General features: G+C 39.9%; 1 protein-coding gene across 3 annotated transcripts; it reads right to left on the bottom strand.

Moving 5' to 3' along the window:
* Positions 1-127: 127 nt before the first annotated feature.
* sev (sevenless) lies at positions 128-22,580 on the bottom strand. Of its 3 annotated transcripts, none has more exons than XM_066300140.1 (28): positions 22,313-22,580; positions 16,986-17,045; positions 10,686-10,745; positions 10,466-10,632; positions 10,256-10,409; positions 10,049-10,195; positions 9,587-9,728; positions 9,418-9,534; positions 9,134-9,359; positions 8,780-9,079; positions 7,985-8,304; positions 7,568-7,923; positions 7,341-7,481; positions 7,099-7,288; positions 6,034-6,357; positions 5,806-5,984; positions 5,472-5,749; positions 5,299-5,416; positions 4,082-5,240; positions 3,356-3,964; positions 2,938-3,177; positions 2,661-2,882; positions 2,367-2,602; positions 2,064-2,309; positions 1,573-2,003; positions 1,369-1,520; positions 1,113-1,169; positions 128-1,002 (listed from the first exon to the last, which is right to left on the bottom strand). In XM_066300140.1, the coding sequence occupies exons 1-28, from the start codon at positions 22,433-22,435 to the stop codon at positions 743-745; spliced, it is 7,014 nt and encodes a 2,337-aa protein (XP_066156237.1). In that variant the 5' UTR covers positions 22,436-22,580; the 3' UTR covers positions 128-742. The 3 variants fall into 3 exon arrangements, with proteins under 3 accessions (XP_066156237.1, XP_066156235.1, XP_066156236.1); XM_066300138.1 differs by having other exon boundaries at positions 9,932-10,195; XM_066300139.1 differs by lacking the exon at positions 1,113-1,169 and having other exon boundaries at positions 9,932-10,195; positions 22,313-22,579.
* Between the last annotated feature and the right edge of the window lie 2,591 nt (positions 22,581-25,171).

Consider the following 25,171-nt stretch of genomic DNA (forward strand, 5'->3'; position numbering starts at 1 on the left):
CTACGCGTCTTTAAGCGTTGCACAATCTTTCTACTTGTACTTATCATATATCCAGCTCCATGTGTGAACGTGACATGGTTTTTCATACATTTATTTTCCAAGGTTTGTTTTTTTAATAGATGCCATAAAAATTTCAATGTTATATATTCAGCTGTATTTTTTCAAATGATTCATTAGCAAAACTATAGCATTCATTGACACAGTTCTTACAGAAGCTAAAATAATACTACGTCCTATATTAAATTGAATTATTTTTTTTTTACTTTGTACAAAATCGCACTTAAACATGCAAAAATCAACATTTTGACAAACCGAATGAGTAACAATAAACTATGGTAAGAAATCACAATCAATAAAATAAATATTTACACTAAAATGTACAAGAACAGTGCCCTGCAAATTACGTATTCCAATAAAAAAAACTTAATTCCCTTCAAGGAAAAATAGTCGGCTAAGTAACGTTTCTAGACATTTATGACGAGAATTATACAACAAATTACGGCGTATTGCAATAATCCATTAAATATACCTAAAAGTCCGTTTTTAAAAAAGGCCATTTCTATTTACAAAAAATATATATATAAGGAACATTACCCAAAAGCCTAATCTCCATGAGCAATCGACCCTGCTTGATTAAATTAGAAATTTACAATCTTTGGTACTAAATATTTACTGCACTATGTTAATGTTAATATATACACGATCTCGTCCGGGCTACTGTTTATTAACCTCCTGTGCATTATTATAGCTGCACGTTGCTGTATGAGCGCTTTTTCAAGGATCCACCACCATCACAGTCTATTTGCGACTCTGAAATGGACAACTCTTTCTGTCTCATCATATCGTTGGGCACTTCATAGCCATCATTCTCTAATTCGGAGTTGTGTTGCGGTTCGTATAAAAGTTCTAAATATTTAGGGATTTCCTTAGCACCTCCAGCAGTCAAAAATGGAATTTCTTCCCTGTCCATATCCTCTTCATTCTCGGCCCTCCAAGAGGTCCCTATAGGAAGGAACTGTTGAGTATTTGATAACGTATGCGAAAAACAATTAGGTTAATAAATCACGTGCACAGGAAAACGTTTATATGAGTGTTAAGATGATTCAATTTACCTGAGCTGTTTTGATTCTCATCAAGAAAATATGCATCATTCGAGATTCCGTCAAACACTGAAAGCATGACAAATGCAGTTAGTAAATATCCGGAATGTGGAATAATGGGGGAAGGGGTTGCAATTTAATGTGGAATGAAAAGGGAGATGAAATATTATTGGAACAAAAAATGGAGCTCCAAATTCGCACATGTTACATAAAGTATTGTTAATTTGTTAGTCTGGATACATGCAGCACATACAGAACATTTACTTACGATCTGGCACTGTGCTCACATACTGCGAATGGGCACCAGTAATAGCTTGGTGTAAATGATCTCTATGCGCCCTGTCCAGCACTTCTAAACAGTGCTTAAAAGTTGGTCGTTTGTCCGCTTCGAATGCCCAACATTTCAACATTAAGGAGTACCTTAAACACCAAAAGTAATTTTAAATCGAACACAATTGCGAACATAACTTACAGATCATCCGGGCAGTCAGTGGGTTTTCCTAACCGTCCTCCGCCTCTGACATAGTGCAAAACCTCCAAATTACTTCTGGCTTGGTAAGGCTGTTGCCCTAGAGTCATGATTTCCCAGAGAAGGACCCCGAATGCCCACACGTCAGATTGACAAGTGAATACTCCATCTAGAAGTGACTCTGGCGCCATCCATCTCACTGGCAATAAACCTTCTCCTTCCTTTCTATAGTAATCGTTCTTGTATATATCTCTGGCCAAACCGAAATCGCCGATTTTTACTATTCGATTCTCGCCCTCCATTGAGGACACCAGACAATTTCTGCATGCCAAATCTCGATGGACAAAATGCATTTCTTCCAAATAACGACAACCTCTGGTGACATCCAAGCACATCTTTAAAAGATCGATGAGGGCGAGTGCTGGTTTGTTGTTCTAAATAATGAAAAAATATAGATCAAAGTGACTTTTTACTTTTTTTTTTTAACAACATACGAGTCCGCCTCTGGAATCTCTTAAATAAGTCAACAAATCGCCACCCTCCATAAGCTCCATTATAATAAACTGTGGATCGTTGTCCAAGCAAACACCCAATAGCTGCAAGATGTGCTCGTGCTTGAAATGGCTCATCAGTTGGGCCTCTTGAAGAAATTCCGTTTTTTCTTGTTCAGAGGCTCCTTTCTTCAACGTCTTCACAGCAACCGCTCCAACCGAGAGGCCTTTGGCTTTACCTTCGAATACCTTGAAAAAGAAAAATGTTTCCAAAGAAGAAATCATTTTAGTATAAACTGAACGTACCTCTCCGAAAGCTCCGCTGCCTAGAAACTTAGTTAAAGTTATCTGGTCTCTCCTTATGTGAGGCAACATGGTAATGTCATCTCCATTTATGGCAGACGAGACGTATAATATATTGGTACTGTGGACTCCTCGACGAGGCAATTCCCGTAATGTTGCTAATTCAACATCAGGGCCTCTTTGGATTGTGACTACCTCATCGACTTTCTTTTGCTTTCGACATCTCCGCGAGTAGCTCACTATAAAATCAATTTTTATCCATTTTTATTCACAAAATAAATTATGGTAACGACTCACCATAACCGAAGCAAATCACAATGATGATGCAAATCGATATGGGCAATAACGTGGCGATAAATATCAAATTCATGGGGTTTTTCTGGGACAATCTTTCCGCCTCGCTAATATCGAACTCGGTACTTTCTTGGCTTGGTTCGCTCCACCCATAGGAATTTAATGCGGACACCCGGAATGAGTACTTGTGCTCGCTGTTTAAGTCCGTTATAATCCACGAATTATCTATATATTATCGAGTAGAAGTTTGTATTATACATCATTTATGTTCAGGGCGGACCTGTGCCATTGTAAACTTGTTCCCACTCAAAAGTTTCCTCCTCAATCGATGGGGCGCTGTACGACCATGCCGTTCTATTTTCGGCGCTTCGTCTGTTGCGATAGAACCTAATCGCCAGACAATCCAACGAGTAGAGCTCAATGGGAGCTCCGTTGTCCTGGGGGGCCTCCCATACTACTTTGTACACGTTGGCGCTGAAAAACTGTATACCTGGGGCGCTTGGGGGACTCGGGCGGTCACCTAACGGAAATTGTAGAGTGTGTTGGGTCGAAATTTACGGAAATGAGAAATAATCTCTGACTCATGAACTTAACAAAATAAAAGAGAGAAAAGCTGAAGAATGCAGATAAATTAGGAAACTGTTTTCGGAGACGTAATACACTCTCATATCGTCTTGGATTGAAATTCGAGTACTTACCCAGAGTTTCAAACGTAAATCTGGAGTCTGAGGGCCACACGTACCACTCCGGATACTGCTCGTAAAGTAGCGACAACCGAAACTTGTACTGGGTCTTCGGTTTCAAATTTTCCGCCACAATCGCAACAAAACTATCCCGCTCCTCACCTGCCGCCACTGGTTTCCATTTATTAGTCGAAGTAATGGGGGCGTATTCCACTTTGTATTCTTGAATATGAGAAGTGATTTCCCAGCTCAAATACAACGTCTGCGATGTTTTGTTCACAAGCTCAAACACCGCCGGTTCTGGATATGTAGTGATCTGCACTCTGTCGCTGTCCGAGGAAGTTTCGTTGGTTTCACTATAGGCCCGAATCCAGACGGTGTAGGTTTCATTAGGGCTGAGTTTGGGGAGCAATGTGGTCAACGTTTGGCTGTCATGGTCGATGGTTTTGACGTCACTGACTGATTGTTCTCCTTTTTGACGTACTCCAGTTAAAGAACCTTCGGTTAGCCAGTGAATTTCATAATGAACAATCTCCCCGTTTAGTTGTTCTGGTGGGAGCCAATTGACTAGAGCTAAGGTTGGGTGTAGTACTGAGGCGGATATATCACGAGGTTTTGATGGGGCTGAAAAAAAAGTGTTTTGATCGTGGAGTAAACGTATAAATGTAATAAGAATGTATTTTTTTATGAGATTAATAGTTTTAAAAATATTTTCCTTGTCAATTCACATCAAAAACTCACCTCCTGGAGAGGTTCGAACCACCAATTTTTCACCAAAGATGATATCTTTCTTCTTGGAGAAATAGTTACTCACAGCAGCCTCGATCACGTACGTGGTGAAAGGCTTCAAATCGGTTAGCTTCAAGGATTCCTCAAAGGTATTCAGGAACTTTCTCGTTGCTCCTTCTCGCAATTCTTCATAATATTTCAAGGAAAATATGGTAGTGGGCACAGAGGTATTAGGGCAATTTTTCTGGAACTCCACTGGAGACATTTTCAAAGTTAAATAATCATATGATTTCTTCGTGACGGTGGGGTGATAGGAAGGTGTTTGCTTAGGGCTTAGACACTCAGTCCCAGGATAGGGCTGTATATGTTTTCCGTACGTTTTCATGTCGTTAATTTTAGAATTTTCATCCAAATATGACGAAAAATATATGGAATTTGATTCCAAAACTTGATCACAATTGACACCGTCAAAAACTCTTTTATCTCCGGTGCTTAAAGATAGAATGAAAGTAGGTTGATAATTGGAAATTATGGTGTGATCAAGGGTGAAACTTTTAATGAAGCACTCCGGAGAGTCGCAGTTACATTGGGAAACTTCAAAGAAAGAAACATCACCCCCATTCGTGCTTCTCTGCATCATTTTAAACCCCAGATCCTCAACATTTTCCAGCCAGTAAATTCTCCGGGAATAGGGAGACACTTCAATATTTTGAACATCGTTCTTAGTTATATAAATCTCCTCCTCCTTAAACGCCACCAATTTTCTTTCCGACAGAAAATAGTTGAGATTCAATTTTCTAATTACTGACCCTGCAGTCTCATTAATCCCCTCCACATAATACAAGCTTCTTTCTAGCCAATCCAAAGCTAGGCCTTTAGGCTTTCCTTTAAGGTCCGCTAATTTTGTTTTGTTGGAAGAATTCAGATGATACATCAGCAATTCCTGCATTTCGTTGATCCAAAATAGTTTATTTTCGCGCAATAAGTAAGCGAGCTTTAATGGGGTGTTTATGTTGCTAATCAGAACACTTGAACGGCCGTTATCGACGTCCTTTAAGTAGATTGAGTCGGAGGATGCCAAGAGCATAATTGGAATTGGATTTTCTCTGCTGGAGTTTACAAAAATTGGAGCAGAGAGAGTTCCTGTGCCCATTTTCGTATAAGCTTGGATCTAATGTAAAAATGATTTCAAGATTATGCATTTCACTATTGAAGTCAAAAACAAATACCTCAAAAAAATACACACGTGGTTCTGTTAGTTCTGAGATGACATACTCAGTCTCATTAGCAGGGATTTCTACGTCCCTGTCCAAATCGACTTCAGTACCATTCTCCATATACCAACACCTGTAATAAAGGTTTCAAAACTGACTATGATTTACAATTATTAGTATTTTCATACCTCGACTTATATCCGTTCAGAATTCCATTAGGATACAGCGGGGCATTCCATCGGAAACTAATCGAAAAGTGACTATCTCCTTGCAGGGAGTTATTGTGGTCATACATGACGTATGTTCGAGTAGAAGTAGGAACTGATGGTGTAGAAGGGGGAGAGTGGATAACCGCCCTAATTTGCGACGATGAGGCCCAGTAGGTATAGGCCCTAATGGTGACATTTAGTCGGGAATATGGAGAGACTTTTTTCCAATATTTCACCGAAGGTTCGCGGGTAATCACCTGAAAATATAAAAAAATTACTTATAAAATTCAAAAACGTAAATAATTCACTTTACAGTTGAATTGTGAGCTGGCAAGCCGTCGAATTGGACTTCATAGAAGACACTTCCGTAGTTCACATTCTTAACGGCTTCCCACATAATACTGAAAGAATCTGAGGAACCAATGGCTTTCACCGATTCATTTTTTACACACTCAGGAGTCACATTGGGCAAGCGCCCATTGGTACTGTTAACTAAATAAAATAAAATAAGCAACCGATAAAAGGTCATTTCATTTACAACCTAAAACTTGTGTTCCCTCGTCCACCACATAAACTAAATTTAATCCAGCAATAGACTTTCCACTGATTGTAGCCAAGTATTTTCCTTCCATATCGCTAACCACGGCATTTCTTTCGTCCTGCAACCACAATAAGCGATTACTGAAATAAGAAAGCGGTCCCTGCATGTTAGGTCTAGGAGGTAAGGTAACTTTCACGTTGCTGAAATTGCGATTGGGCTCGCTGTCCGCTCTTTGCATCGGAGCCCGGAATAGGTGGGAGCCGTCCGAGCCTCGAATTATCCAATAGACTTGGTAGGCATCGAAATCCAGCGTTATTCCCATCACTAGAGTAAAAATGTTTCCAAATCATTATATTTTATCGGGTGGTAAAGCTCGAGTGATGGTGCGATGTTTTTTTTTTAAACAAATATTAATGTTGCGGGAAATATTGGTACTGGTCAAAATATGACAAAAAAGTTACTCAGATTTGTTCAGGTTGTCACAAAAAATATTAATGTATTAGAGTCGGTCCATGTTACTGCAAATACCATCCTTCAGATTACTTTTAATTTCTATCAGTTTGCTTCTTAAACTTGCCACAAATTATAGCTTATCTGTATTATTTGATGAATGTTATAAAATACGACCGATTCGTCAAAATTCTAATAAAAACTAACTAGGAATAATTGTGAACAATTCGATGTATTTTCGTATTTTGGTGGATGCACCACAAAAACAATTTTTGAAAATGTTCGCATAAATTGGTCAGATGTGAACAATAATGGCAGATAATTTAAAATCATAATAAATAAAAGTGGCATTTAAAAATGTTATCTTCTTGACATTACGGTGAAGGCGATTTGCGTTGAAAAACCATTGAACTTAGCTGAACTCTCCTAATGGTCATTCGTGGGAAATCTTCAAAGTACTTTCGATATTTCTTTTTGCTCAAAGTGAAAGAGATATAAAGACTTCTAACCTAAACTAGTCTTATACAGGATGTCCCAAAATAAAATTATGTATTAAATATCCATCTTTTCTTGCAGTACTTTTGGTTGCCACATTTAGATACATTTGAATCTCACCTTGTTTCCCAGAAAACGGCTCCAGGTGATCATAATCAGTCTTATCATCTCCATTTAAATGCGCACATTCAACATTATATTCCCTTGCCCAATACAGATAACCATTAACTGAATCGATGCGAATTTCTTTCGCTAAAGTCAAAATTGGTAAAGGTTCCTGTCTGCTACCATTCAAGTTGCTGCGGATGATCTGTAATCAATGATATAGGTAAGAGGGTTTTATATCGGGTTAAAGATGTTACCAGTTGCTGCTTCAGATTTGACCAATAGAGTTTTTTTCCAATCCAGTCCACTGCAATACTACCCACAGAATCAACATCTGTTAGTCTGCCCTGCTTGCGCGAAGTTAAGTTGTACCAGTACAGTTGACTGCTGTTAGTCACCTAACCAAATAAATGACAATATACATATGATAACACGACTGGAGCCCCGATTTTTGCAACAATGTCCATCTAGCAACATGACCTACCATGTAAATCTGATCCCGATACCAAGTCATTCCGGTAAATCCTATATTTCTCATCCTGCTTTTATGAATTAACGTCTCGATGCTTTCCATAGCAACATCAGACTTGAACAATCCCTCAGTTCCCGACCATATAATAGCCGTTTTTTTGGTCTGGCTTAAAGTGCTTCCCTTGAACTCCGTAGACCAAGTACCTTTCCCCGATTTAGTGTAGGCCAGTACTTTCATCAAATACTCAATATTTGGGACGAGATTGCGGAAGCTAAACGATGGATAGTTAGTTTTGTAGGTAGTTGTCACGTTGGAGGATAAGTCTTGGATTGATAGCTCATAAGACCAGTTTTGGAAGGAGCCTTTACCTATATAAATACATTATTTGTTTGCAAAGAGATTTAGTTAATTTTTTTTACTATGTTTTACCTTGCAGGGCGAATAAATGCGGTGGTAGCCATTTGGCTTTAGCTATGGTAGTTCCAAAAATTGCCTGCAAATTGGTAGGAGGGTTTAAGGGTTTCGGCCACGGCTGAGTGCTGTTCAGGTTGATGAGGATTTTTTTATATTGAGTTTTCCCCAAGTGGGATATTTTATTATGGAAATACTCATTCAGGCCTTTGTGGTATTCTTCGTTGTAAACAGTACTGCCATCTGTCCAATAAAACTTTTGATTTGCAGTACCCAATGAGAGTACGTTTTCCAATTTGGGTTTCACCACGTTTTCACGGATATCTTTGACGTTATTGCTGTAAGTATTGAAATAAATAAATTTATTAAACATTTCGTTTCGCCATGGAAAGTAGATACTTTCATCTTGCACAATTTTTCGTTTAAACTAACGGACAATAGAATTCTAGATGATTGGGTGATTTTTCAATCTCATTTTATCGCAAAAATTCTATAGTTTGATTATATTGAATTGAGAACAAAAAGAACACATATAAGAGTACTTTCTTCACTAAGAAAAAGTTTTCAATAAAAATTACTGTAGCAGGGCAAAGTATTTTTGTTCAGACCTTTAGGTCATAAATTTTACGTTTCCTAGATATCTAACCTTTCTCATTTGCCCAATTTGGTTGTCGTTACTTATTATTTATGAAACGGAAAAACAGCTGCTTTCTAAAGTATTTCTAAAGCTTAAAATTTTTTTTTTATGAATAACCGGTCCAAAATAGAGACTGCTGTTGCTACTTTACATTCATTTAACTTAAACGAACGTACCCGTCTACAGACACTGCCAAAATAGTGTTTTTCTTCTGGTCAGGGACAAACAGTCTGAAGTTGGGATAATCCACGATAAAAGCACCCACGTCGGTTGCACTTAAGATCTTCGCTGCGGTTTTTTCATGTTTAATTCCATTGCTAATGTCCGAAAGATCTAGTCGATAAATTCCTCCTAAATCGCTGTAATCGCGAATGGCCCAAAACAGGTAACCGTTGCAGGGGTCAATCTCCATGGCAATTGGTCGCTTTATGAGGCCTGCATATGCGACAGTCAAAGAACTACCATCCAAAAAGCACCTACACAAATAAGTCTTTTAGCAGAGTTTATCTCCTCGTTAATTGAGTATAAACCTTTTAATAAGATACATTTTTGGTTTTTTTCGAATTTTCATTTCTCCTAAAATATATAGTTGATTATTAATCCAATCCACGGAAATATCAAGAGGCGCGAAGTCAAGCTGGTCCGGTGTTAAAACTGCAGAGTAATTCTGCGTTTCTTGCTCTATGGGGATTCTCCACACATACCCATTGGCGTCGGAGAGAAACAGGAGCTTCTTACTGATATGAATCCCTATTCCTTGAAGAAAAAAAACTTATTATAATCATTGCAAAATATTAAAACAAACTAGCTATACCTTCTATAGTAGTATTGTCGGAATGAAATAGGTGCAAACTATCACCAAACAAAGACTCCAACTCAAATATGGCGTGCTGTGTCCCTAATATCAGTATCGGCTGTTGGTTCTCGGAAACTGCTCAAAAAATCAAATCGAAAATTCTAAAGCTACAAGTTTTAAAACTTACTCTGAGGTTCTTTGGGTGTGGTCACTTTAACACTGCTCGCAGGACCCGCTCCATTGTTGTTCCTCATTTGAACCGAAATCGAATAGTTGCGATTGGGGTGTAAATTCCGCACCACGTGATACGTATTTGTTGAAGACACATCCTGTATATATATGTGCATAGCTAAAGCTGGTTTTTAGAAATAATAATAATAGAAAGGAAAACATGCAGAGTTTCGTTAGTTAAACACTGAATATTAGCAAACATAAAGGTGTACAGATAAGGCCGCAGACAAAGCAGAGAAATCTACATCTACTAGCAATAAAGCACAAAAAGAAGAACAGCTGCTCAGTCTATACGGCCCACCTTAACTTCGGTACGGGCCATAATCTGCCCTCCCGAAGCTCCCAGTTCGGTGATCTTGAGAACATAGGAGAGGAGAGGGCCGTGAGGAAAGGGACCCGGTTCCCACGTAACGCTAACCGAATGGGCGTCCACAAGGGCAACCCGCACATTCGCAGGTGGTGAGGCTGGAATACCTTCCGCCAGGGTGGCAATCACCACACTCTGGTCCGAGTAAATCGGCTCATCTCCGTGACTTTGATGACCCAAACTTAGAGCCACCCTAAACTATATTTTACAAAATATAATATAATAACTGAGAGTCAAATTTGTTGCTAATATTCCTACGCGGTATTTTGTGTAGGGCTGCAAGCCTTGAATATGGAAGTGGTTGGCGTAAGGATCCCAAGAAGCATTACGGCAATACTGCCAAGAAGCCGCGATCTCCTCGTATTTCCACTGAGGGTGGAAAGTCAGTCTTGCTTTGGAGGCGTCAAGAAACCTCAAGAATTAAAAAACCATGAGCGAACTGAGAAAAATTTGTTCTAAGGACTTTACCTCCATTCCAGTTTCAATGAAGTAGCCTTCAGGGAGTTGTCCACGAGGGCAGGGGCTGATGGTATACCCACTAGGGTCCGTATTTGCCCAAAGTACTTGCCAATGGCTTCGTTGCAGCCGATAACGCAGTAGAGTTCTCGTTGGCTGAGCCGATCAGAGGTTCCGTTCTAGTTTTAACTCAGTTATTATTTCTTAAATAGAACGGGCGTGATGCACTTACGCAAGCTCTTTGGCATGAGGAGGAAAGGGCCACCATCCACACAGAACAGCCCTTGTTGCACTGAAAAGTACGTTGTATAATTAGTTCATATTGTTGCTAAAAAATAACTTGATAAATTTCAGATATAATAAATTGCATCCTAAATAATTCATCATTCCCCTCTAACGATTAGGGAATTCCGGTGTTATATCATCTTGGCGCATTTACACGTGGTTGTCGCCGGTATTTTCATTGGCCGCGAGATTTGTGAGTTCGCTCATATAAACCACATCGAGTTTGTTTTGCCGAGCAATTTTCCTCAATTTTTGTTTACACGCGTAAATTTCCCGTGGAAACCCGCAAAAACTCGAAATTATATGATTTAAGGTCATTCGTACCTTACTTTGTCGTCTGCAAACACCCCCGTTTGTCTTGTAATCCGGGTGTTTGAAAAATTATTGAAGTTGAATGCGCTTTCGTGGTTTTCGTAGATTGACACTGCCAGTTTTTATTTCCCCGTTAATTGGGGTGCTTAAAATGATTGTGGTGAGTTTATCGATGTCCCCTTGATTTGAATTGCCGCATGCACGGCACTCCTATTGGCTGCGTCGAGGATTCGCGACGAAGCCTTCCTATTGGTCCCGACCTCTCGGAGTAGACACGAAACAAGCCGATGACGGATTGTTTTCGCGGATGCGAACGTCCGAACCCGAACTTGAGTAAATTCCGCCTATTTTTTTTTTTTTTTTAATTAATCCCCAGACGTTCTTGCGAAAATTCGGAAATGTCAATATATCAAAAAAAATTGTGCGGTTTTTTTTCCCATGCATCTCGCATAACTTGAGATAAAATTACACAGGGTGTGCGTGAAAGATAAAGGGACCCGTGCAGTGCCGTGTCTCCTCTCGAGATGATGGGATTGAAATTGTTCTCACCACCCCAGACAGGAAGCAATTGGACAGCCCGGATGGCCGACTGCCTGAAACGGATATAAATAGCTGCGATTCCTCATTGGCAGGCCCATTTTTCCAAATTAGATGTCCATCCAGGCTGCCTTTTGATATAAGCGTGCGACCTCGTCCAGCGGATGCCTCAATTAAGTTGCGTTCGCATGCGTTTTAATTAGCGCTGTCCATTTAAATTGTGCGTTTGTCCCTCGATCATGAACGTCAACTAAATATCCGTACGTTTCCAAAATGAGCGGTGGTACCTCTGCGTGATGCGAAACGGAGGAAAATTTATAGAACGAACCATCACAAATAAGCTACCGCACGATGGCGATTATTTCGAGGACGTAATGAGGAAATGGTGAATTAGGTTGTCCATACACAACTTAACTCTAATTTGTGTGCTTTGTTAGTATAAATAACTAGGTTGACATACGGGTTTTTTTTTTTTCAAATAATTTTACCTCATCTCAAATGAGCAGGCATCTATAAGTCAACACTTATCTGCACAATAACTCGTACTCGCATTGGAAGATAAAACTGCCGGATATGTTTGCTGAACATAAGCGTAAACCATAAACACATCGTGGCGGTCGCATCTTAAAACACCATCTTTCACGTGACCTGTGACCACTGGAATATCATTATTTATTTACTTTTGTGATTTATTTCTCTATCTGTGCAATCGCTCTTACAAAGTTGAATTTAAACATCAGATAAACGTCTTCACTTTGATTTTTCGTGCAATCCCGCGTTGCTCCCAGCGGAACGTAATAATTGCAGTTTCATTTTTGTTTTATTTATTTATTTTTTTGTTTTTAATTTAATTTAATTCTACGTCACGAAACCCATGTGCTTTGCTTCTGTTTACAACATAAGGATCAGGTTTTAAGAGTCTGATAAATTTAAGCAATCGTTATCAAAATATTTACAAATCCCTGTGCAGAGCCTTTTAGCTCGGATGCAGGTTCCCACAGACGATGAAATCTGCATACTGTCAAGTCGAAGCTCATTCTCAAGTGCTTATGAAATGACAGGAATAAGCGCGTCGGTTAAGGTCAAGCGCGTTGTCGCAGTTCAAAACTTAATTCTGGACGGAAAACGCGCCTTTTCCGTCGTTTATTTCAACTTATCGGAACCTCCTACGAGCGACAAAGAATAGGTTTCTTCTCGCTTTCAAGTGGGATTATTACAATGCCGTGAGATAATCTCGTCTATACCAAACAGTGATGTAATGACGATATTTACATGTTATTATTTATGTACATAGGTTGGCTTTGGCGCCAAACTATATCGAAGCTCGGCCACCATATTTTGACTGTAGTGCTTTATCTTTATTCACGCGCATGTATTAATGCACTGAAGTGGCCTCAATGCAGAGACGTGAGGATGCAATGTAGACCGATAGGAGTGCAGTGCTGAGGAAGACGTTGCTGGCGGTACTCAACCATCATTAGTGAAACGAGGTTGGAAAACGTTCAAAGGACTTTACAGGCAGCGAATGAAAAATCGCAAAAAATTTAACAAAATTTCCGTAGCTCGGCCTCAGACTTGGCCACTCGGGTTGGCTCGGGTCAACAGACGACGAGGAAAGTCTCCTTTGTTGGTGTTCTGGTCGGAGTGAGGTCACTCCAGGAAATTTCATTTAGCGATTTTTTGTAAATTTGGAAAAGTTGTTACAGTCAAACTTTATGTTTTGAGGACGTCATGGCGTCATTTTTTTCTTTAATTTTAATCTCTAAGACTGTCTTAAAACGGACGCTTAAACGGTGACGATTTCGTAAATAATCTACAGATCATTTTTATGAGAAAATGTGTAGACAATCATTTACCAGTGTCGCAGGCTGCGAGGAAAATTCCCTGAGCTGAAGAGTAAGGCAATCTTCCCTGCAACTGAACAATGTTGCCATTTGCTTTGGAGTGCCCACATTTCACGAATTTCTGCACACTTCTCCGATTTTTATTCACACATTTTTTAGAATTTTTTCCAAGCCTCGACGCTACATCCTTCATTATTGTGCAACAGCAAAATTTAAAATTGATTTCAAAATTTCATTCCATCCACGAATGCGACGAATTTCATGCTCGCCAAATCGTACGAAAAACAGATCATGTTTAGTAGAGCGTTTGACAGTTCCTTCGTTCTTTGCAACACGACTTTTCACGGAAAGAAAATACCAAATATTAAAAAAAGAAGTATTTTCTGCCAAAAGAAAGCTAAAACTTGCTTGCCCCCTCTCCGCTCGCCACGGAGCTGGTTTAAAAGTTATAAAATCAAAATTCCACGCGTTATTATCCAAAAATCAATGGAAATAAGTGGGAAAAACCGATTATAGGAATCCAAAAGTTGTATTCTGTTAGGTGATTCACTTGAAATGTGAAAGTTGCGCTTTCAAAGCAGAAAAGCTTAAATTTTGTGATGTCGCCGTTGCGGTCATTCAGTCAGGCATTTGTCCGCATTAGTATCCGTGTGGTGTGAACGCAAGAGGGAAAATGGGGCGAAATAGAGCAAATATAATAAATTTCATTTCCCTAATTGTCCGTTAGGAAACTGAAACAAATGCTCCTAAAGTGAGAACAACTGTCATAATTTGACAGCGTACATCGCTTTGACAACTCGCGGTTTGAAGTCAAGGAAGCCGGAGGAAACAAAAGAACTAACCCACGTTGCCATTTTAAATACGCATATTTCGGGAAACATTTCTACTTCAAATGTGCAATAATCAAGCAATTACTAATTTTTTGATTTGCCCAGTGTGGCAATGTTGATGGGAACTTCTATTATTTATCACTTACTCACCCTAGGCGAACACTTTAGCGATAAATTTTCAGTAGTTTTGACTCATCAGAATTGAGAACTTTTACGAGAACTAATATCCGAATCGAGTTGTCTTTCGCAATCTCTGATGATAAAAATTTGACTTTTTAATACTTTGACCGTTTTGGAGGTTAGATCGCGAATGGAAAATATGGACGCTCTTACCCCCACTCTAATTTATCAAATGACGAAGCAGAAGTCTTTGTTTCCGCGAACCGATCATCGCATAATTGAAAGCCATTAAGGAAATAACCATCCACCACCACAATTTTTAACCATTAAAGGCATACCTACTTGCAAGTACTTGAAAGCACCATTAAACTTTACAAGTAGATAGATGTGTGGGAGTCGGAACGTGTGTCTTAAAGGCCAGTTGCTGTCTGATTAGAATGGATTAAGCCGGTTCAGTTGGTACGCAGTGGCTCGTGCCTTTCTCATAATATTGCACGTACCGAGTGATCATAATAAAAATAGAATAAATTCTCGCAGGAATTCACTGTTTTATTGCCGGCACTCAGACTTTTGGTTGTACGCGCGTCCATCATCCGACGACGTACCTTAAGGCTTCGCGGTAGTGCAGCGCAGATTTAAGTTTTTCGCAAAAGAGTTAAGAAAACGCACTTCCAGACGAAGACGAATGAAGTATTTGGGTCGTTCGGAGACGTCGAAATGAAGGGAATCCACCCTTTAGGCCGTGGACGGTAATAGTACCTTCGAATTTAGTGTGATTCTTTCCAATGAAGGTATTTCGAAAGTTCTTGATTAAAAGGCGAATGCGACTCTATTACCCAGCAAACCGCCTTGAGGTGCCCAGATACGAGAGGGGAAATTGCTAGTTTCCAAGAAAGCCGCAGTTTTCGCACAGTTTAAATCTCACTTTTCGACCGCGCAAGAGTGCGACGTCACTTAACCACGCCAAAACAAAATGGTGGCGCATTCCCACAGCCTCCCGCCATCTCTCGGTGAAACGATCGTTCGTGAGAGAACTATGAAAATCTGTTTTTACATCGACAGACGCGGCATCGAATGGCCAATTAAAAAACCGCCATTGCCTATCCCAGCGACAATAAAGATCAGTTTAATAGCGACGATTAAAAACACGCACAAACAAATGAAAATCTTATTTTCTTTAACTGTTTGGGTGCGCTAAAAATTTCGAAGACTCCAATTGAGCTGCGAGGCAGTTAGCAGGAGGGTGACGTCATCGCATGGTCAGGAGTAGATTACTTAAATGGAGGCAATTCCCTAACAATAAGCCGAGAGGTTATTAACATGCCATCATCCACTGCGGTCATTTTAGATTGGAACGGCTGGAATCTAATAATAATTGGTCAATTTTTCGCACTTATGCAAATTTCATCGGGCCATGGGGGGGAACGCGAGCGGCGAACTAGGTGAGAGACACACTGCTATCCGTCGAGTAATCGTGTCAATTATTATTATTACAAAAAGTCGATTAACCTTATCTGGACGTTTGGTTATAGTGTTTATGGTGTAAATTGAAACAAACACACGAATTAAAATTGGAATAATCTTTAGATTGGCTCACATCGAGTTTATAAGGTTGCGAACCAGTCTGATAAAGTGATACTAAAACGGTTATTACGTTACGTAAAGAAACTATAAATGTTAGACCAAATCCTTCCTCGGTAGAGCGGCAATAGGGATTTAATGGCTCGTTAACGACAGATAAGGGGTGGTTGCGAACGATAACTTCAAAAAGGGTCTGGTTACAGCGCTGTCGGTATGAGGGCTTCTGGAGTTCATCCTTTTCGGCCAGATCTGTCGGGCTCGTAATTGAGCGGCGAAACAGACGCCCGTTCCGGCCTCTGCCTGTTATTTGTTAATGACGTTCTTTGTATAACGAACCCTTCAGACGATTATTCGAGGCAGAAACCAGAAAAAGTCCGTTATAAGAAACACCCCCGTCACGCCGGAGCACCCCCGAAGAGCACGTAAAAAGCCTCTTCGCGCACAAGAAATGATCTTCGACACTTCACGGCGGTTGAGCTGCGCAATGGGGCGCGAAAATATATATATATATATATATATATTTTTTTTTTCCTTAATAAGCTCATAGATCTGGCGATTCTCACGATGGAGTTAGCCGCGAAGCAGAACAAGAAAGGCCCCAATAAAAGGGCACACAACATAATACACCTAAAAAGACCAGCGGAAGCGGATCTCTGCTTTGCTAAGTGCAGAGCGTGCAGGGATTTCGGAAGCCCTAGGAGCGCTGCGAAGCACCACAACAGCAGCTAGTCAAAACATAATCTTCACAAATAATAATTTTTAAATTGATTGTTGCGCAATTAATGAGATTTTGCAAAATCGCACTCCTCTGTGCGTAATTAATATTAATCTCGGACCGAAAGAATGTTATTTATGTTCGTTGTCTGTAACAACAATATGTGATAATGTTTGTTAGTTGTAGGGCGCTAAAAATGCTCAAATTTCATTTTAAAGACATTAACAACGAATCCCGCTAAATAAATGTATGATTCGATGACGTAGAATAATTGTTGATTTCCCGTAATGGAGTGTGGTTGAACGTACCTGAACGATGTTGCAGTCGTACTCGCAGGTGTAATCTAAACGCCCGGAGTCCGTGCGATTCTGAAAGAAACATTAAGCAAAATTACAGAAAAATCAAGCTCAAATGCCAGTTGAAGCATTAACGGGGAAGCATTCACGGCCGACGATCATGTGGGAAAAGGGAAACTGCTGACGAGGCAATTAAAAGCAATAAAAATCTCAAAAATTCCCATGTAAAATCAATTTTACTAGTTGATTTAACGGGGGATGAGTGGAAATCGGACCTGACTGGCGTCGCCATAGCCGTAAAACGGCGTCGTTGCTCGTCGGACTTCCACTTTTCACGGAGATTCAGATGTACTTTTCAGTCGGAAGGTAAATTAGTCGTAATTTCACAATCCACCGATCAATCTTATCCAACACTGGAGGCGGATTCTCATAGATCTGAACGAAATTCAATGGCAATTCAAATGGAAAGAAAAAAACGTATCTGTTCGGCTGCCGCGGAGCTTTAGAAAAACGAATAAAATTTTCTTCGGTTGAAGTCACAGTTGCGGGCTCGTTCGAGGCTCATGAGGATCCATCGGAGACGTTTAAAGTGTCCGCTGCGTCACTGGCGTGACCGATGTCGATGAAGCGAAAAACCAAAAACAGCCGAATTTTGCAGAACTAAATCAACGTGTTTCGACATTTTCCTCAAAGGAATTTTCCTTAAGCAATTTTCTTTCCGGATGTCCAGTGTAATGCAAATCGGTGACGCACGTGTAAGGACCTCGGACGCTGTGAAAAGCATCGCGGCGGTTGAATCAGCAAAGTTTTGGAGAATTTTATTCAAATTAAAAAACGTCTTCTTTAGCCACTTCCCATTTTTGGGAAGAGCTTAAGGAAACCGGAAAGGTCGCCCACTTAACCTTCTGAGTACTTCTGACAATTCTCAAGATCCCAACGCATATACAGGGTGGTCATTTAGTGCGGTCTCGGAAGATCGCGGCTAAACAATTTAATACTTTGAATTTCTTTCTTTTGCGTTATATAGAACTCGATTATGGGCACATTCTAAAATTGTTTTCGTTTCATACAGGGTGTTCTAAATAAGTGAAAAATGTCAAAGTTATGTTTTTTTAAATAGCAGACCCCATATATTAATCTCGTTTTAGATTTTTTTGAGAAAAATAAATGTAAGTTTCATTAAGGTTTACTTGTCCCGAATCTTAAGGATTTCGACATGATTAAGTTTTTTTAGAAAAATCATGCAATTTTAAAAACTTTGTTTTGAAGGAAGTTTAAACTGGAGTAAATCGAAATTCATGCCAAACCTTAGATATGAGACGTACTCAATGCCAGAATTATTAAAATTGAAATATCTCATACAGTGCGTCCAAAAAATAACATGAAAATTGCATTCTTTTCCAAAAGGAAACAACTTGCTTAATTTAAATAGAACACCCCATATTTTATTACCCGAAATAAGAGATAAACGTATGACTGATCAAAAATCTTTACACCTCCCTATACCTAAATGTACAGGTTTTCTTCGAAAAATAAGATTTAAGAAAAGGTAGCGAAATTAATAATTTTCGATACATCGAGTTCTAAACAACTCAAAAAAAAAATTCAAAATATCAAATTGTTCAGCCGTAATCTTCCGAGACCGCACTAAGTGACCACCCTGTATATACGCATGTACATCGGCAATATGCATCTCGCTGTATGTATTTTAACGCTTCCAGACTTCACTGTCACGTGATGCGCCGAAGGAGCGCAGTCTTTAAATGCCTCACCACAACTTACCTTGTAGCTCACTAGTTACGTTACATATCTACCTACAAGGTGTCTCAAACAAATTGAGTTTCGTGCAGTTGTTGGCGATAGAAAACGACGAAACTTCGCCGAATTATCACTCGAACCGTTTCCTTCCAATTTGTGAATACGTTTTTTCTCGAAATTTCGATAACTCACGTCACAGATCGAAATGAAACAACTTCGCTGTGAGTAACTCTAGCAGCATTCGATTGCGGTCTTGTGAAGGGGCATAATAAACGGGTGAACACTTAAATCGCGATCACGCACCTCCGTCCTCAGAGTGAGTGCACTGGGCAAGCATGTCCGTTTGTTTTTGCTCAACAAACCCTTAGCAATTTTGGCCAGAAAAACCGGTAGACGCCCCGCACTGCGGGCCAAAGCGATGGAAAACGTACAATTCAGGCACGTGATCAAATTTTCGCCCGCCCTATTCGAATCCATTAATACACGAAAAAGCATTCGTTTACGTCTTATTGAGATATGCTGCGGCGTTTCCGCGATTCGGAGTAGCTTATAAGAAAATGCAAGCTTTTGCCTCTTCGCGTCCTCTGCTGCTGCCCGAGCCGCTTCCGCTATAGTATATACCGGCGAAACTAGCTACATTTCGTACACCCTGTATAACACACTTAAGTGTTAGAGTTTTTGTTTGCTCTGCAGCAAAGATGCTGAATCAGGTTTTGTCTTCTCTAACAGCATTGTTGACGTCACTTTTTTTGTAAACAAGCCTATTGACCGTCCGTTAATAGGTATATATACGTGTTAGCTGCAACGTTTTACCATTTTATTGAAATTACGGAAAAAAGCATGTTTTACTTCAAGTCTTAAAGTTCTTCCTCTGTGGCGAGTTTGCACTTCGGTTGATTATACAGGGTCCGTCCTGAAATGCGGCCAAATTTGAGGAGATAATCCTTGGGCGAAAATGGGGAGTTTTCGCAGAAACGTCCGCAATTGCTCAATTTTTCACGTGCTGCTCCGTGGAGCGTGCCATTTTTTCGAAAAACGTCGGACTTGACAGTTCGCAATGTCGCTCACCGTCTACGAAGCCGATGATGCGCGAACTTCACAAATAGACGCAGCTTCTCTTTAGACGCGAAATTCCGACAAAGGAGCCGCTTGAGCTGGTACCGCTGCCTTTCGGCTTCCCGAAAGAGAACCGATAAGATCCGCTTAGTGGATTTTGCTCTGACGGCGAAATTATTTTGATACGAAAAAGGAAAATTATACTTCGATCCTGGTCTCCATCCAGAGAAACGCTCCGGTAGCCCGAGAAGCGCTTTGGAGTGTTCCAGTGAACTCCGGGTGCCGGAACTTTTTGCATGGAAATTCTATTAGGGGTACAAATAAGTTTCCGCCGTTTAACAAAGCATGGTCCCACCAGAAGGTTATGCTGAAATTGCTAGATGTAAATCTTACTATCGCAAGTTTGATCAACTAGTAACAACATAACCTAGAAGTATTAGTGGTTTCGTATCAGCATCGCATTTTTTTTTCTTGCAAAAATGTCAAGTTTTGTGCCGAATAAGCGTCATTTGCGGGAACTTTTGATTTACTTCTTTAATTTGAAGAAATCTGCAGCTGAGGCGCATCGATTGCTTGTAGAAGCATATGGTGAGGCTGCTTTGAGTGAGAGAAGTTGTCGTGAGTGGTTTCACAAGTTTAAAAACGGTGAGTTTAACGTGGAAGACAAAGGACGCAGTGGAAGGCCGAAAACGTACGAAGATACGGAATTGGAAGTGTTATTGGAGGAAGATTCGTCTCAAACACAAAAAGAACTTGCACTTACATTAGAAGTGACGCAACAAGCAATTTCACATCGTTTAAAAATGTTGGGAATGATTCAAAAACAAGGGAATTGGGTTCCTTATGAACTGAAACCCAGAGACGTCGAACGCCGATTTTGCATGAGTGAAATGCTGCTTGCCCGGCATAAAACAAAGGGTTTTTTGCATCGTGTAGTCACTGGGGATGAAAAATGGATCCATTATGATAACCCAAAGAAGAAGAAATCATGGGGTCCACCTGGCCATGTTTCAACATCAGTAGCCAAATCAAATATTCATGGAAAAAAACTCATGTTGTGTATTTGGTGGGATCAACTTGGTGTTGTATATTATGAGTTGCTCAAATCGAACGAAACTATTACTGGAACTCTCTACCGAACACAATTAATGAGATTGAGCCGAGCACTCAAGGAAAAACGCGCTCATTACTACTCTAGACATGACAAGATTATTCTCCTACATGATAATGCTCGTCCGCATGTTGCGGCACCGGTTAAAACCTATTTGGAAACACTTAATTGGGAAGTCCTACCCCACCCGCCATATTCACCAGACCTTGCCCCATCCGACTACCACTTGTTTCGATCAATGGCACACGGTCTGTCTGAGCAGCGCTTTACATCATATGAAGATACCAAAAATTGGGTCGATTCATGGGTAGCTTCAAAAGATGAAGAGTTTTTTCGCCGTGGTATCCGAATGCTGCCAGAAAGATGGGAAAAAGTAGTGGCCGTTGATGGGCAATACTTTGAATAAAACGTAATATCCCGTTCTTTCACAATTAATTCCAATTTTTTTATAGAAAACGGCGGAAACTTATTTGTACCCCTAATAGTTGAAACTCCAGCGTTTCCGAGATATTTACACGCTCAGTGCCTTGCTGAGGAGCGGTACTGCAACCCGATTGAACTTTTGACAGATTTCCGGGCTTGAAACGACCGGAAGCTTGACGTATTTCCGTTTTCAGGCATTTAGTGTTGGTGCAGAAATCGGTAGAACGAAGGCGAAGTGACCGATGAAAAGGAAATCGCGAGCGAAAAAACGGAGCTTGAAATGTCTTGCTTGAGCCCTCAGGAGCGATGAAGGGACGCGTGGCGTACTAACGATACGTGGAAAATGTGGACATTTGGCCCTGAGCAGTGAAACAAAATGGAAAAAAAGTTATGGGCGATAAGGGGACAGCTTTAAGGCGTACAAAGAATTAATTACCTATCGGCTATTAATTTCCTCGATGACCTGGTTCCTTATCGAGTGACTTTTACATGTTTTGAGCGTAGCACCGAAGTTATAAAATGCCTTTATTTCGACAAGGAACGGATTTTATCTGAAGAACTGATTAGTCTATTAATATCTCATAGCTATACGAGCAGGAAAAAACTTAGACGATAAACAGGAAACACACACGTAGCTTAAGGGGATGTTTTGAGTTGCGTTAATAGCGTGTGCATTTTTGAAATTGATTGAAAACGCATTATTAAACGCTTTCGGTATCAATCGAGATGATTTTTGTAAAACTTAGCCTTGTCGGGACAATGATACATTATTAAAACATTACTTTATCTGTGCAAGCAAGCGTAATAATAAAATTATAATAACAAAATGTTAATGATGTATTACCCACTCTTTTAACTGAAATTCTATTCTAGAAACGAACAGAACTCGAATCGAAAAGCGCACTGCTTTGTGATGGAGGTGATCACACATAACGTAAATAATACAAAACGAGTACCGTATAAGTACTAATTTTCTTAAATCCACAAATACCTGCAGGGGACAATGCTGCACGCACTGGGCCTCGACCTCCCTCTCGACGGTCGCATAGTCAATGACACCTGACGTACTCGATATCACTAAACTAATCACCAGAAAATAAGTCTCTACCGTCATCTTATACACCCCGTATTTATCGGGAAACCGTCATTGCGGCCCTCAAAAACAAGCAATTTTCGCGCGGAAAATCGTCTCATAAGCGCGAACTGTCGGGTACCCGTCGACCAGTACCGCTCACAGAGCATGTGAGTACTCTGGTCGAAAATAGAGTGGGGCAATAACGAACCTTAACAAAGTCACGCCCCCGTATATACAGTGTTCATCAAACGACAAGTGTACTGGGCAGACATGACTGTACGTTTTCGCTATTATTTTTGGAATATTGAGAAGAGAGGATTATGGAATTGCGATTGCTGGCCGTAGTGATTTGCGATGATTTGTGAAACTGTCTCCCGAGGGCCTCAACGGGGGCAAAAACTGAGATTGAAAGCACACTGTAACAGGCGTTATTTCACGGTCGTAGACGAAAGGGTAACCGTTTCCGTCCGTTTTTATTATGATTAGGTAGTGTGTGCGACAATTAGACCTGTTGGTTTCTCTCCCTTCGAGAACCCTCTTCTTCATTTGCCCATTTCCGGATCGGCCTAATTGTTTAAACAAGTCGGATAATTAGGGTGTGGTCGAAAATTCTGAAGCCGTTGAAGCCTTTTACGGAAGAGCCCGTGACAAGATTATTTTTAATATACAGACACTCAAAAAAGTATTCATACAGCCGGAAAAAAATCCTGTAAACCGTAACTTTTGACTGATTTTGTTGAAATTTTGCATAATGAAAATTCAAACCGAAACTAAATTTGCCTAATTGAGCAACTTTTGAAAATTTAACTTTCACAGTGCTTTTCAGCGTTTAAAAAAAAACTCCGTTTCGAAAACTTCTTGTGCGGTGGAAATATTTCAATGTGGTTTTAACATTCCTGCAGAGAGGATTTTTCTTCATGTATCCTGAAAATTTGATCAAAATCGAACAACAAATAAGGGAGTTGCGGCCTTTCAGAAACGCCAAAGAGTGACGATTTTCGCGCAAAATGACGGAACTTTGACATTTTTGACGACTTTAAAAAGCTGCAACTCCCTTATTTCTTGTTCGATTTTGATCAAATTTTCAGGATATATGAAGAAAAATCCCCTCTACAAGAATCTTAAAACCACATTGAAAAATTTCCACCGCACAAGAAGTTTTCAAAACGGATTTTTTTTAAACGCTGGAAATCACTCTAAAAGTTAAAATTTCAAAAGCTACTCAATTACGCAAATTGAGTTTCGGTTTGAATTTTCATTATACAAAATTTGAACAAAATCAGTCAAAAGTTACGGTTTACAGAATTTTTTTCCGGCTGTATGAATACTTTTTTGAGTAACTGTACGTCGCGAATCGGATCGGAAAAACCTTCAATACTCGCCAGATTTATTCGTCAATTTCGTGCTGAAAACGTGAAATTTACAAAAGTACCACTTCCATTCTCTTTTATCGGTACTTTCGTACATTTTCTCACGCTTTTGTTTACGTCACTCTGGTTCCTCATAGCGAATGTTTAGAAGGTACCAGTTCGTTATGTCGCATCATCTGGCCCTACTGCGTGCCAGCGAGTACCCATCTCCAAACACCAAGAGGATGAAGTTTCCGAGTTGCTGGCATCCGATGGTCAATGACCATTCCCGTTGGGACCGAACGATAGAATCAATTTAGCTCTCGCTCGTAAATTTTAAATTCCACAGATACATGCGACATGAGTTTTTCATTGGAGACACTAACTGGACTGTTTGGAGAAGCACCGCGCAAATCAATTCGATTTAAACGAACCCCCCAAATAACAATATCACGTTTCATTACTCCTGCAACCATGGGTATTTACTTAACCAAACAAATGAGACATTAATCGTCGCAACAATAGTTCTCTATGACGGTCTTAAAACACCAATAGAACCAATTTCGGACCTTTATATAAAACGAACGTGCTCCTAAAGTGTTTTATAAAGGTAGCGAAACGCTAACAAAACCGATGAACCGAATGTTGTTCGAAATCCTATAAAATCGTTTATGTTGTTGCGACGCAACAATATTGTCGCACTGTACAAGTACGCATTAGCGTATTAAGTGGCGTGTGAAGAAGGAAGTTTTAACACACGACCGTAAAATATTACGCACGAGCCGTAGGGGAGGATGACAATTACGCGAATATTTACCGGAATTAAAGTAGAATATTTGGGGTTTATTCCAACTAGAGAATCGGCATCAAGGGCCGAATGGCAATGGCTGACAGGATTTTGCTGACTGAAAATCCGGTTAGATCCAGTTAAAATTTTCTAATATTTATTTTACAAGGTGTTTCTGAACACTGTATCAAAGGTTCAGGTGGTAAATTTGTGGATTATTTGAAGAAAAAAATTCGGACAAACGTGGGTTCCTGTCTCAAATACAGGGTGGTAAAATTTTACTGGAAAAGTTTTTTCTTAATAAGCTTATTGCGGCATGAAATAACGTTATGAAGACTGGCGAGCATAGAATAGATACAGATGCGCGTCTTTCAAGGGGAAAGCGATGATTTTAGTTTCACCAGTGGCGTCCCCATCGATGTAACCGCGAACAGCTTAAACGAAACATTACATACGCCACTGTTTTTTGAATAGAAATATTTTTCCTACTGCTCCACATTTCTATGGAAAAAGATTTATTGTAATATATTTTCGTAACGTTAACCATTTTTATCGAAAAAAAACAACTTTTGTTCTAATTAATTTGGAAGCTATAGCACTAAATTGAGTCGTTATTTTACTTATAAGAGAACAGTTAAA

Source organism: Euwallacea fornicatus, chromosome 36 (genome assembly GCF_040115645.1).
Source record: "Euwallacea fornicatus isolate EFF26 chromosome 36, ASM4011564v1, whole genome shotgun sequence".
In the NCBI taxonomy this organism is placed as follows: Eukaryota; Metazoa; Arthropoda; class Insecta; order Coleoptera; family Curculionidae; genus Euwallacea; species Euwallacea fornicatus.